Source organism: Crocodylus siamensis, chromosome 15, assembly GCF_052110815.1.
Source record: "Crocodylus siamensis isolate JL-2025a chromosome 15, ASM5211081v1, whole genome shotgun sequence".
Taxonomy (NCBI): domain Eukaryota; kingdom Metazoa; phylum Chordata; order Crocodylia; family Crocodylidae; genus Crocodylus; species Crocodylus siamensis.
In genome coordinates, this window is record NC_143409.1 from 45,924,408 (window position 1) to 45,940,425 (window position 16,018).

The 16,018-nt window shown below is 50.4% G+C and overlaps 1 protein-coding gene across 1 annotated transcript; it reads right to left on the reverse strand.

Annotated features, from left to right (window-relative positions):
* Window positions 1–12,042: 12,042 nt before the first annotated feature.
* Window positions 12,043–14,118, reverse strand: LOC149852528 (uncharacterized). Its single transcript, XM_090030039.1, has 2 exons — window positions 13,834–14,118; window positions 12,043–13,429 (listed from the first exon to the last, which is right to left on the reverse strand). Exons 1-2 carry the CDS (start codon window positions 14,116–14,118, stop codon window positions 12,092–12,094), a joined length of 1,623 nt encoding a protein of 540 aa, XP_089886165.1. The 3' UTR covers window positions 12,043–12,091.
* Between the last annotated feature and the right edge of the window lie 1,900 nt (window positions 14,119–16,018).

Genomic DNA, 16,018 nt, shown 5'->3' on the forward strand with positions numbered 1-16,018 from the left:
TTGCAGAGTGCCTGCTTTCCTGCCCCCAGGGCTGCTGTATCACTCGACCACACCATAGCTCCACTACTGCAACAGGCAAGCATAGACATGATAAAAAACACCTGACTTGTCCTTAGCCATGGATTGAGACCAAACATGATGGCTGTTAGTTTAACTTGGGGGAATATCTCTGTATGAGGAATCAATGTCTGTCATGTCCCCCTGTTACCCTTCAACCTTTTCATCCTTTCAGCCTTTTAAAGAACTGCCCTGGAAAATGAGTGCTCAATTTCAATTTGAAATCATTGGTTTTGTCACATGAATCATCTTTGCACTCTCAACAATGCAAACTTTGCATGGAACCCTGCAGCACCCCTGAAACCATTTCAAGGCACCCCTGGGTGCCACAGCACCCTGGATGGGAGTCAATTGCCCAAGCTGAGCAAGAGACTCCTCGTGCTTGGACGCTCCCAGCTGCAGGGGGGCCTGAGCTGTGCAGATCTATGGGACTGTAAACAAGGAGCTGCAAACTCTCTAGGTGGCTTGTTTACCAGCTGGTCTGCCAAAGGAGAGAGATGTGGATGCTGGCCGACGTGGCAGGTGAAAGGGAGCTAATGAAGAACGTGTGTCTGTTCCAGGGAACTGCAAATATTATCAGGAAGCAAGAAGTCAGTGGGTGGCACGGGGAGGTTGTGTGGTGTCTTACCTGAATTGAAAGGGCAGGAGGAGTAAACAGCAACGTTTGTTGGTTGAGAGGTAAGAGGGAAGGAATCAGAACAACACAGGGCTCCCTAAGCAAGGACGCAGCTCCAAACCTGCTGATGGCTGCAACAACTGACTTGTGTCCCAGGAGCAGGGGATTAATCACTGCTCAGTTCTGCATGTCTTTGGGGCATCAAGTGGATTTTGCTGCTGGAGGACTGCCTCCCCCCACCCCCCAGCAAATCTCAGACTCTTCAGAGTATCCTCAGTTTGCAAAATAAAATGGGCTTGTTTTCTCTGCAGGAGCAGAATGCCTGCTGGTGCCAGCCACCCCAAACACTCTTCTCACCAGACCCACTGTGGGCTGGAAACCAGATCCAGCTTGTTACGTGAGACAGAAAAACACCTTTCCTGTGAAATCTACCCATGTGCCAATGGTGAATTACTTTAAAATTGCATTAAGTTATACTGCTGTGCTGGAGGGAGGAAGCGGTACTGCAAGCATTCAAAGATGCTCAGTTTGTAAAATTATACACTAACACAAGGGCTAGATGTGGCTGTGACAACTCTAGAGGCATCTCCCAGCTGAACTCCATTTGAGAAGTTCTCACTGGCATTATACTCTCTAGGGTGCACTCTCTAGGTGAAAGAATATACAGTATCCTAAAAGTCAGTGCAGTTCTTTCAGAAGGCTTGTGCAACATTCAGTACACTCCACCATTGATACGATATTTTCATTCAAGCAACTGCAAGAAAAGCTTAGAGAAAAATGAATGCCAGAGCTTTCCTTGATGTGATGAAGGCCTTTGATATGGTCAGCAGGCAGGGCCTCTTTCCGGTTCTGAAGAAACTGGGTTTCCCCCGAAACTATGGAACATTATTCACTCACTACATCGAGGTATGAAGGCAACTGTAGTGCATGAAAACAAAGAATCAAATGCCTTTGACATAGGCTGAGCCCCCATGCTCTTTAACATCTACTTTCCATTCCTGCTTCTACATACATTCAACTGGTCCATAAGGTGCAGCCAATGATGACATTTATTTTCAAACCAGACTAGATGGAGGCATGTTCAACATCACGAGATTTAGAATGAAAACCAAGGTGAAAGAGCTGGCTCTGATGTTGCCCAAGGTGGGCCTCAGGGAAATTATGAAGAAGGTGCGGTCAGTTCAGGGAACTGCAAATATTTTTGGGAATCGAGAGGTCAGTGTGTGGTGCTGGGGAGTTGTAGAGGGTTTTGTCTGGATTAAAAGGGGAGGAGTAAACAGCAATGTCTGTTCATGCAGCAGGTGAAGGGAAGGAATTGAAGCAATGAAGGGGTCCCTAGGAGAGGACTCAGCCCTGAACCGGGTGATGACTGCACAGCCAGATTTTGCCCCTGGGTCAGGGAGGTCATACCCACTCACTTCTGCTCCACCTGTCAGACGCATACACCTCTGGAAGCAAAGGTGGAAGCTGGGTGTTGCTAGGTAATTTTTCTCAGTAGGTGTGGGCCCTATGCCCTGCCCAGCAGACCTGTTCAGCCATGCTTTCCCCATGTCCTGCCCACTTCTGCAGAATACCTCTTTGGCAGGTCTGCTTGGCAGAGGGGAATGGGGCTTCAGCTCTGTGTAACGTGCTTTCTGTGCCTGGTGCCCTGAAGGTGGGGAGGCGGGTGTCTTTCCTTGGTGTACCTTCCAGAGACCTACATCCTCAACTAGGAATATCTATCTTTTTGAAGGTGAATGTTGCACAAGCACCGTGCAACACCCATCCCATGATGCCTGGCCTTCCAGAGGGTGTGTGGGGGGGTAAGGTTTGTACACTTGAAGATCTGAGACAGGCAGGGAGAGGCCTTGCTCTCTCAGGGACGTGGCTTTGGGTCCACCCAAATCCTTCTGAAAGCTCCTTCAGGACACAGGCAGTGCCCTCATTCCCCACCTTTACTGTGTCAAATTGAAGGATGCTCGCTATTTTGGGTGCCACACTTGGTAGTTGTGCATGAGTGTTTGTTTCCAAATGTTTAAGAGCATTTTGGGGGAAAAAAACACTCATGTAAACATTCAACCTTGTCTAACCATGCCTGCCATGCAGTTTTGAGACATTGTTTAGATGAGGCTGATCCTGTCTTGTGTAGGAGCTGGTTTAGATATGAGGTCCCAAGGGCCCTGCAGCCCAGTGTCTCTTGGATTGTACTGTGCATGCCTTGGCAGGGCCACTCGTAGCTCTTTTTCACTGGTCCTACTGGCCTGGCTGCCCTCCCCTGTTCAGCAGCACAGACTAAACCAGCAATCCTCACCCAGGGTAGCTCAGCACTACAGGGTGCCAATAGATCCTTTTAAGGGTGCTTCAGGGTGCTGTGTCAAATTAGCATTTTTAGGTATGCAAACACTGACAGGCGATTCACAAGACAAACCCAGAGGTTTCAAATAGGAATCTACCATGTTAGAAATGTTTGGACCTCCTGTGGGCTTTCTGAGGGGTTTGCAGCAAATGAACTACTCTGGAATTTTTCCATAGTCAAAAATGAGTGACGGTTAAGAGCTGGCCTTTCCCACAGGGGTTCTTCAGCCTAATGAGATTGAGATTGAGTGGGTTAAATTAGGCTAAGGCACGGTCAGTGTGCAGGATGAGTAATTGCATGGAATTGCAATGGTTGAACTGAACAAGGGTAGCCTTTCCCCTTTAGTAAAATGGTGCTCCTTTGTGGGTAGAGCAGGTCAGAGAGCAAAGTGTTGGGCTGGTGATAGGCAGAGGACTGTGCCTGGAGATCCACCTCAGTGAGGGGAGTGGTAGCAGGCTGGGGAGGGTGTCACTTTATATAGAGGGACGAGTCAATGAAGGGAGAGACTTGTGTCTGCTTCCAGCCCCTCAGAAAGGTTGCTTTGCTAAAGGGAACAGTGAAGGCCTCTGCCCAGGTCCCTGGAGAGAGGGGCTGTCAGATTGGTCAAGAAGTCGGGCTGGAAGGGACTTGCAGAGGTCACTTTGTCCAGGCCCCCTGTTTGAGGCAGGATCATCCCTATCCAAGCCCTATACACATGCAGGGCAGGCATTTTCAAATGCACTGTAGCTTTTGTGTCTTACTTAAAATGCTTTAGGTACAGCACCTAAAAACTTTAATAGATTTCCACAGCTTGGTGAGACTTTCTTGCCTTGCTGTAGCTCTGCAAAGTAGGAGGCCAGGGGTGCAGGACCCTGCACAATGCAGCCTGATTGAGGCATGCAGAGACAGGGCTCTAGAGCTAGCTACGCCTGGTGGTAGCAATTAGTAATTACCACTATGAATAATCTCAATTAAATATGCATGCAAAAAAGTTGATCTTGGTAGGATGCCAAGACACAATACCAGTATGGCTTACATTTAAAACCCATAAAATGAGGTTTAAAACAGTCTAAAGTCACCCACACGTACTGATGGTTTCGGAACGCTTAAAATGGCAAAAATCATCATGTGTAAAGACACCCAATGGCTAAGCCTTGTCCTGCTCCTTTTCTTTAGAGAGAGGGGGAAGGGCAGGCCTGGCTCCCTGGAGGCTGCAGGGGGGTCTAGCAGAAGGAGTGACCTGTGTGGTTTCCAGCACCTGAGCACTCCCTCAGGGAACAGGAGAAGCTGGTTCTCACATCCTTTCACTGAGAGGATGCTCGAGTTTTCATCCAAACAACAGGTGCTGCAGTAGGTAGGGTCTAGGCAGTGTCTTCCATGCAGGTCAAATTTGATAAGCTTCTGGATATGAGTAAGAGAAGTGGTGTGACAGTTAAGATTACAGAGTCATGCATTTAACTAATATGCAGGCTATAAGATGGTGGCTCGTAGTTTTTGGGTAGCAGAGTAGAAACATATTAATCTACTGTAGGATTACCATGAGCCACAAGTGCAATGCTCCTGTGAAAAAAAAACTGATGCCGTTCTAGGGCGTATAAGGGAAGGTATCATTAGCAAAAACAGGGAGGTACTAGTGCCATTGTAACACATTAAAAAAGCAGTGAGATCACTGTGTACAAGTACAGTTTACTGTGTTCTCAAAAGACGAATTGCACTGGACAAGGTGCAGAGAAGGGCTACTAGGATTATTAGGGAAATGAGGAAGAGCAGCATCACTTGGCTTCATAGCAGTAGTTTTCAGGTGGGATGCCGGTGCCTTGAGACCCTTTCAGGGGTGCTCCAGTATGGTCCAGCCTGTGTGGCCAAGTGGGACTGCCCTGCAAGCTCAATATGCAGCCAGAGCAGGAAGGGCAGTAGCATGAGTGTGGGCTCCTGCCTCCAAGGCTGTAGATGCAGGTGCAGAGAGGAAGAGCTGTAACTGCTGTGTTGGTTGGAAAACTCTCTTTATACACAGTGCATCTCCACTAGGAGGCAATAATATCCTAACCATGTTGCGTTCCACTCCAATAAGTGGTTATGTCCTTTATCTGACTTCTTGTCTCTTGTAATGTGTGTGCTATCAGTGTAGAAGTTAAGGGCAGAAACCACTGAAGACTGAAGTGCCAGGCATTTTTACCACCTCCCCCATCTATTTTATCGACTTAACTGTAGTTGGGTTGACTGCATAATCACTGGAAGTGTCTGCTTTGTCCTCCCTAATTGTCCTCTCCCTAATTGTCCTGCTGACAAATAAAGCAGGAGCTCTACACAATGCCTATCCCATAGTGCTGTTGTTATGAGGCAGAGCAGGGAGGAGGGAAAAATGGTTGGCAGAGGAACTCTGGTTTTGGCACCAAGGTGGGAGAGATTGAAAAGTTTCCCGTCCATCCTGTACTTGATGCAGATGCCATGTGGCAGACAGTCACGGATGAACACTTTGGGGTACTTGTACACATGATGCTATTACCATATACGTCTGACAAAAATGTCACTTTGTGTGGCTTAATGGCGTCACACTGGACACATGCAGGAGTTCTGGGGTCACTAAATGAGTTTGCATCGTTGCAAATAAAACTACATCCTGACGTAGGTTAGTCTGCAATGATGCATTGCAGTTGTTAGTCCACTTACCCTCTTCCACGGTTCTCCCTTCCCCCAACCCCAGGACACTGAAAAGGAGGGAAGACTGCTGGAAAATAAAAAGGATCAGGACCCTCACTGTAACAGGGATAGAAATACCTAAACTGAAGTGGTGGAAAAGACCTGTCATGTGTCCAAGCGCCCATGATGACAGCAAGGAAGATGGAAAACAAAATTGGTTGACACCAGATCAAATGGAAAAGGGCTCCATAGCAGAACCACTGCTCTGTGTCTGGTCCTGACTCAGTGGCAGATGGCCTGCAAGGGTACCAGAGAAGGCCATTCTTCATGCTGCCCCATCAGCTTCATCCTCAGGCCCGTTGCCCTTGAGCAAGCAGCACTTTCAAGGAGGTGCCCTTCATTTTAGGGTAGTTGTAAAAAGTTGTTCTAACGGTTGTTTATCAGCCGATCTGCAGAAGTGAAGTAAGCAAAGAGATATGGCCCCAAACGGGTGCATGGGGAAGGGATGAAGAAATGGTGGTCAGTTCCTGGAACCTGCAAAATGAAGCAGGGACCAAGAAACGGTTGTCTGGTGCTAGATGGCTGTAGGGAGTCTTGACTGGATCAAAAGGGGAGAATCATAAACCAGCAGTGCCTGTTCGCACAGTGATCATAGGGAAGAAGTTGGAGCAAGGTCCCTGGGAAAAGACACAGCCCTGAACATAGTGATGACTGCAACAGCTGGGCTGTGCTCCAGGACCTGGACTAGTCCCCAGGCCCTGCCTGGTGTAGAGCAGCAGCTGAGAGGTGAGCTGCAAGAGGGCAGCAAGTATGGCCAGGTAGGCAAAGCCTCTCTGCTGGGCTCAGGAGCTGAACTAGTGGCTCACAGCACTGCAGCATGAGAGACTGTGTGGGACCCCTGGCACAGCTTTACAAGCACTCGTGGTACTCTGGCCAGGGGCCTGAGGACTGGCAAAGGGGCTATGTGATCCCCATTTTCAAAAAAGGGAGGATGGAGGACCCATGAAACTATAGACCCATCAGTCTTACCTCAATCCTGGAGTAGCTCTTTGAGAAAATTATCCAGGAGCACATCTGCAAGGGACCAGCAGGGGAGATTATGTTTAGGGGCAACCAACACGGGTTCATTCAAGGCAGGTCCTGTCTGAACAACCTCGTCGCCTTCTATAACCAGGTCACAAAATCCTTGGACGCAGGTGTCACGATGGACATAGTGTTTCTGGACTTTAGGAAAGCCTTTGACACCCCATTCTCATTAAAAAATCAGGTGACTGTGGCATCGATGCCTACACAGTCACGTGGGTGGCAAATTGGCTGGAGGGCCGCACCCAGAGAGTGGTGGTGGCTGGGTCATTTTCGAGCTGGAGGGAAGTGGGCAGTGGGGTCCCTCAGGGCTCGGTCCTCGGGCCCACACTATTCAACATCTTCATCAGCGACTTGCACAAGGGGGTGAAAAGCACCTTGTTCAAATTCATGGATGGCACAAAAATGTGGGGAGAAGTAGGCACGCTAGAAGGGAGGGACAGGCTACAATCAGACCTAGACAGGTTACAGGGGTGGGCAGATGAGAACAGGACGGGATTCAACACTGACAAGTGCAAGGTGATGCACCCGGGGAGGAAGAACCGGCACCATACCTACAGGCTGGGAGCTCCCTTCTCGTCAGTGCAGAGGCAGAAAAGGATCTTGGAGTCATCATTGATGCCAAAATGAACATTGGCTGTCAATGCAAAAAAGTGGTCAGTAAGGCTAACTGCACCTTGTCATTCATCCACAGATGCATCTCGAGCAGGTCCAAGGAGGTGATCCTCCCCCTCTACGTGGCACTGGTCAGGCCGCAGCTGGAGTACTGCGTCCAGTTCTGGGTGCCGCACTTCAGGAGGGATGTGGACAACATGGAGAGGGTCCAGAGGAGGCCACTCACATGATCGGGGGCAGCAGGGCAGGCCCGATGAGGAGAGGCGATGGGACCTGAACCTGTTCAGCCTCCACAAGAGAAGGCTGAGAGGGGATCAGGTGGCCATCTACAAACTTACCAAGGGAGACCAGCAGGCAATGGGAGAGTCCTTGTTTTCCCGAGCACTATCAGGAGTAACTAGCAATAACGGCCATAAGTTGGTGGAGAGTAGATTCAGGCTAGACATCAGGAAGCACTCCTTCACGGTCAGGGCGGCTGGGATCTGGAACCAACTTCCAAGGGAAGTGGTGCTCGCTCCTACCCTGGGGATCTTCAAAAGGAGGTTAGATATTCACCTAGCCGGGGTCGTTTGACCCCAGTACTCTTTCCTGTCCATGGCAGGGGGTCAGACTTGATGATCTGCTCAGGTCCCTTCTGATGCTACTAGCTATGAAACTATAAGATGGTGCAACCCCATTGTGACAGCTCTCCTTGGGATGGCAGGAAGCAGAGAGCAGAGGCCTGGCAGATAAAAGCCCACAAGGCTGTGCTGCACTCACTAGACTATCTTTTGAAACCTCTGGGGATTTGTGGCCAAGAAGCCTGTTTGGAAAACGCATCGGCAGGCCCAAGCTGTGGAGCAGCACAACAGCAACAGCTCAGGCACATTTTGAGAGGCTTTAGCTGGGTGGCACCTGTATGTCTACATAGTGCTGATGTGCTCCAAATGGAGAAAGTATGCCATTAGGGTATGGCTTGAAGCACTTCACTTATACATCTGTCTTTTTCCTTCAACCCCTAAAAGTGAAATAGGCTTTGGGCAAATTGAAAGGGCTTCTCCTTGGTTTGCAATAGACAGCTGAGCTAAGCTGAGAAAGTGCTGAGCTCCCATAGTGCTTGGAAGCTGACAGTTGAATGGGTGATGAGCTGTGCAGAGCTGTGGCCTGCCAAAGAAGAGGAGTTGCAAAATTTTGTACTAGAGTTTTGTCTGTTTTTTTATCAGCCACTCTGGAGATCAGAGATAAGCAAGAAGATTTTGCCCAAATGGGTGCATGGATATTTGGGAGTGAAGACATGGTGGTCACTTCTGGGGAATTGCAGAATGAAACAAGGATCAAGAAATATTGAGTTGGACATAGTGGGGGTGGTTGTGGTGATGTTGAGTTCATTGAAAGGAGAGAACGAATGTGCAGCATTGTCTGTATGTTCAGAGGTCAAAAGACAGGAATTGGGGCAAGGCAGGGCTCCCTGGGAAAGGACACAGCCCTGAACCTGGGGATGCCTGCAACAGCTGGTCTGTGGCCCAGAACCAGGAAACTCCTGACCACTCAGTTCTGCGCCACCAGCATGTGGGCCCTGTTCATTGCCCAGCAGCCCCCATATCCTGCCCACTTCAAGGGGCTGGCTCTGACTCACCAGTGTGTGTGACACTGAGTTTGCATCTCTGGTAATAGGTTTTTTGTGTCTGGTGCACTGGGATGGGGGCACGTGGTGTCTCTCCCAGGTGCTTCCCGTGCAACACTGGAGATTCAAATGCCAGGCAGCTGGTCACCTGACAGTGAGTGAAGCAGGAGCTCCACACAATGCCTATCCCTCAGTGCTGTCCTTATGAGGCACGGCAAAGAGGAAGGGAAAGTGGAAGGAGAGGGAGGTTTCAGACTTCAGCAAATCTGAGACCACCTGCTGTCAGCCTGCTGCTACCTTCTTCTTCCCTCCTGCCTCACCCGCAGTTGATGGAGGTAGGAATCTGTAGTGTGGTGTTGCAGGTAGCTCGACAGACTTAGAGAAATGTGCTTATTCTTCTGTTTTGCGGTGTAAGGGAACCCATGGTCCTGCTGCTGAGAGAAAAAACAAAGGCACAACATGCACTCAGGCAGTAAGAAGAGGCCTAGCTGCAAAGTGATTGGCTGGTGAAGCCCTTTGCAGGAGAAGTAGCTTTTACTATGCTAGTAGCAGAGACATAGTAGTATAGTAGAGCAACCTGGGGAAGCATGCAAGACCCTCTGCAGTGCCAGGTCTGCTGCTCTAGCCTATCCTGAAGGGTAGAAAGATGCAAAGCTTGTTAGAGAACAGCTTCAGAGTGGGCAGGGAGTCACCTGATGGGGAGGGGTCAGGGCTCTGGTGACCTGTAAGTCAAGGCCAGAGCCAGAAGCAGAGCAGTCAGTCTGGGCCTGGAAGCTAAAGGAGAAAGAGCTGTGTAGTAGGGGGCCTGCTGATGAGAGCTTGCTAGAGATCCTGCTGTCTCTGAGAGGTGCCAGTCCGGAGCGAAGGGCCAGCAGGGGATGAGCCTCAGAACGGATGGGGATTTCAGAGAGCTGGTGTGCTAAGGGAATTCAGTGGCAGCCAGGGTGCTGAGAGCGTAGTTAGGGCCAGAGGGCTTCTGCTTTTCATATGAATTTTATCTGGTGGTTTGGGTGCGACTATAAATGAGTGAGAGGAGCTCCAGTGGTGCCGGGAGGGGCACGTGGCAGTCTTGAGCCTGGCTGGACAGCAGGGTCTTGATGGTGACAGGAGAGAGAGAAAAGCCTGGGAGAGGCAGAGCAAGGGTTAAGGGCTTGTATTCCACAAGGAGTAGGAACAGGGCTAGTGAACCCACCACCATTTTCCCAGTGCAGATGCGCACTTACCTCACCATGTATACAAATGAATGTGCCGCAACTTGGAAGTTTTTAAAATTGCCTGGCACTGCTGCACAGTCATGTCTACAAATGCCTCCACAGCTCAGAGAGGGGTGGAGCATGGGGTGGGGTACCCCACAGCCCAGAAAGGGGCAAGAAGCAGGCTCAAACACCTTGTCCAAGAAGGGCAGAAATAGGCCTGGAAAGAGCCCAGTAAGGGGTAGAGGTTGGGACCAGAGAGCCTATGAGCATGGAAGAGAAAAAAGCCCAAGGGGTCGAGACCAGAATTGGAGCCTGAGGAGCCAGGCCCTGCACAGTCAGTGCAGGCCAAAGGGACCAGTCAGAGCAGTGGGGGTGGAAGCCAGGAAGGTCGAGGCTGCAACAAGGGAGTAGAGACCTCAGGTGGCCTGGTGGTGTGGGGAAGGCGCCACCTAAGTGATGAGTGGAAACAGCCGTAAGGCATAGGCATGGCTGTAGGGCAGGTTTGGAGGGTGTGATTATCCCATAAGGAAATGGGTGTCTTTGTGCGGCACTTGTCGGTGAAGGGGGACCGCCTGCAGGAAGAATTGATTGGGATAAGAGGGGCCTGAGTGAGAGCTATGGGGCAAGAGGCCAAATGATGGCTGGCTCTAAGCCCCTTGGGCTGCATCTCTTTCTTAATTCCCTTAATGAGATCAAGGCACGGCAGGCGAGGGCAAAGGGAGGCTGCCTTAGTGGGGCCAGCAGGAGGTGTGATGATTGCCACTGGGGCATTGGGCCTTTTACAGTTGGTTTGTAGACTTACCTCATGTCTTCTTTTCTGACTTGGGAGGTAGTAATATCTTACCTCAGGGTGTCAAACATGTGTCTTGTGGGCTGGATTTCATCTGTTGAGCCCCACCATCCAGCCCCCAATGCTGCTTGTGTCATATCAGGCCCACACTGGGCACAGCAGGTGGCTGTAGCATGGGTCACACTGTGCGCCAGATCCCCTTCTCCCTGCCCCAGACTACCTGATCCAGTGCCCACTCTAGGCAGGGTAGGATGCACCCTGCAAGTGGCACCTGTGGGTCCCCGCCTGCGTGAAGAGGGTGCAGTGTGCAGCACGCATCTGAGCAGGCAGCCAGAGTTGGAGAGGGCTGCTGCTTTGAATGAAGTGTGGACCCTGGGGAGTCTCTCCCATTTCCACCTGCGGGGGCTGGAGGAGTGTGGGGCCCACCTTTCCCACTTGCAACACACTTGCTGTGCCAACCATTTAGTGCCCTGTGTCTGGGCCCAGTAATCTTGGCTTGGCTAAAGCTTGTCGTCCATCCGGTAATAGGAGACACAGGGAAAATCCCTGTGTCCTTTGGGGGTTTGTTTTGGTAGCTGATCACTGTCAGCACGCGGCTGGGTCACACTCGGGAGTGTACTGAGGTTCCAGCTAGATTTTAAACTGACATCCAGTAGGCCAAGTTTATGGCTTGTTTGGCACCTGGCCACTGGTATTTAGTAAGGAGAGAACGGGCTTCTTTGGAATGAGTTTGGAGAGCCTGAGCTCATGCAATGCAAAGCTAAAATCCCTCTCAGGAGACTTTTCCTTGTCAGAGCTGCCCTTAAGTAAGCTTACTTCACTGTTATGGATCACTCTGCAAGTTTATTAATTCAGCAAGAAGCACAGCGTTAGTAATGTGGTGCTGTCATGCACACAAGCTACACAACGTTTCCTCACTTTTGAAAAAGCATTTCTATGAGTCCATTGCAATGAGAGGCGAGAGTTGTCTTGTCATGCCCCTGATTCTGGAGTGTCCATCAGACCATGCACCTGGCAAGGTGGCCTTCGCTGGGCCCCGCAATGCAATGAGCAGTTTTACTGCCACCGATTCACATTTCAGCACTTAACAGCTGCACTAAGAACAAGAGAAAATATGCTCTCCCCCCAGTCCCCTCACCCCTGCATGGTGGTGGAGGGGCCCTGCCTGGCTGGCACCTCAGGGATTGCAGTACTGCCAGTACGATGTCTCAGTTCCTATATAGCACCACTGGTAGCTGTAACCATGTTTCCCACAGTAGTGGTTCGGAGCACAGCAGTAATCCCAGTTCATCGTATAGTCTGTGTAGCACCAGAAATAGTTTTGGTGATAGAGGCCGCAAGGGAAGTCAGCACGACACTGGTGCCCTTTCACGGTCACAGCTGAGTATTGCGGTGAGCAAGTCGCTGTTCCTCCATCTCCTCGCGCACACTTGTAATCTTTCGTGCACTTCTTAGTACAGCAGTAATCCCAGTTCTTGTTGGCTGAAATGTAACACCAGCTGTAGGCTTGTCCCTTGTGCTTCCCGCAGGCCTGCCCAAAGCAATGGTAGCCTTGTGCTGATATGTCAGAGCCGGGAAGGTATTTTTGTTCCTGGAAGGTGCACACTCTGCGTAAAGTGCCTGAAGTGTCAGCAAGTCCAGTGGCATCAGCAGGATGAGACAGCACACATGACAGGCTGTCCTGCTCGTACGCTTTCAGAAACAGGTTGTGCCAGTCTTTTGTGCTGCCGACCTCCTGAATAAGCCCAACACTTCCCAGCTGCACCTTGCGCTGATTCACGTTTCTGCTCTTCATTACCTGGGTGGTCTCTTTGTCAAGGTTTTTCCTCTTGTCTGAGGGGAGGACCTGAGTATACAAATTAAATATCAGGTCCCTGAAGGCACTGTACAAATCTTGTTCAATTGCTGAGAAAACCTCTTGGGTTTTCTGGCTCTGGGCATTGCAGTCATCTGCCAGGACCTTGATGTTCTGAGTATTGTACATTTTCTGCAGCTCCTGGTTTAATTGCTCCACAGAGAGGACTCGTAGCTTGGATTCCTCCTTGTTCTCTGCCAGGAAGGCGAAGGAGAACTTGCGGTTGTTGTTGGCATTGTCACAGCAGACGGCTGTCCAGATATAGCTGGCCACTGCCACTCGGTCGTAGGCCCGTTGACGGTCCGCTTCCTCATCCTCCCTTTTTTGGGGGATTTTCTCACTGCCAGCAACAGCTCCCGTCACCAGGTATGCAGTTCCTCCCTCATTGAGGCAGTTCTGTGTTAACTTGTCTTTCAGGCTATTCTCCAGCTTGCGCCAGTGGATCTGGTTGAAGCACGGTTGCATGGGAACAGTGTTGGTGAAGGTAAAGGTGGCCCTGCGGCTGCTGTCACACTGGAATCTGCTTGGGTTCAGCTGTCCAGGGTCATAGTTGGTGTTTTCATAGTCCCTGCTGATGGCTTGAGTGGACTGCAGTTGTCTTGGGGTCAGGCCTGAGTCTTCTTCTGTTCTCATCTCTGGGATCCTGAGTTGACCTAGCAGCTGATCCAACACAAAGAAGAAGGGACTTATAACCTATCCTTGCCCCCTTTCCCTTCCTCCCTTCCTGTCTTACAGCCTGGGACCATTGCCCAATAACAACCATCTCCTATACCAGGTAGGAACCCCTCCACCTCTCTCTCCTGGGGTATCAGCTGCCCCCCCACTTTTCTTTTCCAACCCAGTGGGATCTCACTGCACCGTACCCAGCCCACTCAGAGTCATGCGTCTGCCCCTTCCCCCTGCTTTCAGCACCTTCCACATCCCCACATCTTTCACTCTGTCCCAGGGCCCAGTCCTAACATCCCTTCTTCTCTCTTCCACCTTACGCTTTTACATCTCAGTTTTATCCGGTTCCCAAGCAGCTCTGCACCCCACAATGCCTGACCTAGTGTGCTGGGACTGACCTGTGGCTCCACGAACCAGTTATGCTTTTTATGTGGCTGTTTTCCACATCTCTTCAGTGTGTATGCAGACCAGCGCGGGGTGCGGCTTTCCTTGTCGTACAGCGTGGCGAAGTGGTAAGCCTTTTCATTCTTCTGGCAGATCTTTGCTGTGTGTTGAGTGTTGAACCCCTCTGGCTCAACTGTTTTGTATAAATATTGTTGGCATTTACTGAACGATGATCCCACCTCAGCCAGCGCCAGCCCAGCCCACAGGGAGAGACAGCCCAGCAGCACGAGCAGCCCCATGGCTCAGAGAGATGCAGGGCTGGTCCCTGCTTACCTGCTATTTATAAGGACCCTGAATAATGTCTGGCTACACGTGACACTTGAGGAAGGTGGCGTAATCTGCAGGCTTCCCTGTAGAGCAGTGTTTCTCAACTCATGGGTTGTGACCCAAAAGTGGGTCGCAAGAATGTATGAAAGGGTCACGGACAAACTTTTAAAATGGATTATTATAGAATCATAGAAGGTGGCAGGGACCTCAGGAGGTCATCTAGTACAGTGGGTCTCAACCTTTTTGGTACCAGGACCCATTCATAAACATTGATCGCCAGTTCCCATGCAGTGCCCCTCACTCCCAACCCACTGCCTCTCCATTCCCAGGCCCCAACCCCGCAATGTGTGGGGCAGGGAGTGGGTGTGTGGAGCCACAGTTTCCCACGTTTTTGTCCTTTAAAGGAGAATCCATTTTTAAAATTTGTTGATCCATTTTTAGTTTGTTCATGACCCTTTCATATATTCTTGTGATCCACTTTTGGCCCATGAGCCACAGGTTGAGAAACACTGATTTAGACTAAGCCCCTGCTCAAACCAGGACCATCCCCAACTAGATCATCCCAGGCAAAGCTCCTACTAACCAAGTCTTAAAAACCGCCAAGGATGGAGAGCCCACCACCTCTCTGGGTAACCTGTTCCAGTGTTTACTACCCTCCTTGTAAGAAAATTCTTCCTAATATCTAACCTAAACTTCCCTTGCTGCAACTTGAGCATTCTCCTTTCAATGAGAAAAAACATGGGAAACAATGGCTTTTTCCTTGCAGGCTGGCAGAGTTTTAGGCTGCTTGGGGGCCCCCATTCCCTACCTACACCTGCTATGCCATACACAAGCACCCCAGCCCCACGCTCTAAGGGGAATGGATCAGAGGGCCAGGAGTGAAGGGCACTGGGCAGGGACTGGCCATTGATGTTTACAAGTGTGTCCTGGTACAAAAAAGGTTGAGACCCACTACTGCAGAGCATGCTGAAACAAATGGACATATCAAGGCTCTAGCAGCAGAAATTAAACAGGGTTTGGGTTTGAGAACAGCTAGCTACTTTGCACCCACTGTGCATTGCTGCCCTCCTCTCCCCTGTAGAATAGGAGTGACCAAACCTCACTGCAGTGGGGAACCAGCTCTCCTGTGGTCTTGGGAAGGAGGGATATAGTACACAGGATGTTGCAGAGAGCATGAGAAGCCTTTTTCCAAAAAGCAAAGATATTTTAGGTCAGAGGGTCTGGGAGTGTGCAGCTGAGGGGCAAGCAGAGGGTGCACCCCACTTTTATACATGTCCTAAAGGCCTGCCCTTGCTGCAGGCCCCAAGAGCCAAAATATCATGGGGAAGCCTTTGACATACATGGTGGAGAAAGGTCTCAAGAGTGGTCAGGAAGAGACCGCACCCCACCTCAGCCATCCTCACAACCTTGTACTTATGCTTCATCTGTGTGTTTGAGAGGTCATATGGGCAATGCCACCCATCAGCACCCCCATCAGCTATGACAATCAGGCTGCTTATACCCTGGGACTGGGCCCAAATATAACTATCTTGGAGGCAGGTCAGTACCATTTAAAAAACTAAACTTAGCTGCATTTGTGGCAGTTTGGGTCCACCTGGGAGTGTTTAGATCCTAGTCCTATGCGGGATTTGCTTTGCCCCCCACAAGCACACATACAACAGATCCTGTGTGGACACTTCTGCTCAGTGATCCCCTCTCTGCAACAGTGAGACAGTGTAACTTCACAGGAAAACTGAGGTTTGCAGAGGTTTGGTGGCAGAGGAGAAACTCAGTCTCCTAATCAGGTGTGGGGTGTTCCTCCCTCCAGACCCCAACAGGGAGATGATCATTCTGCCTATAGTACTAGACTTCCTGAGTTTCTTCCCCTCCTCT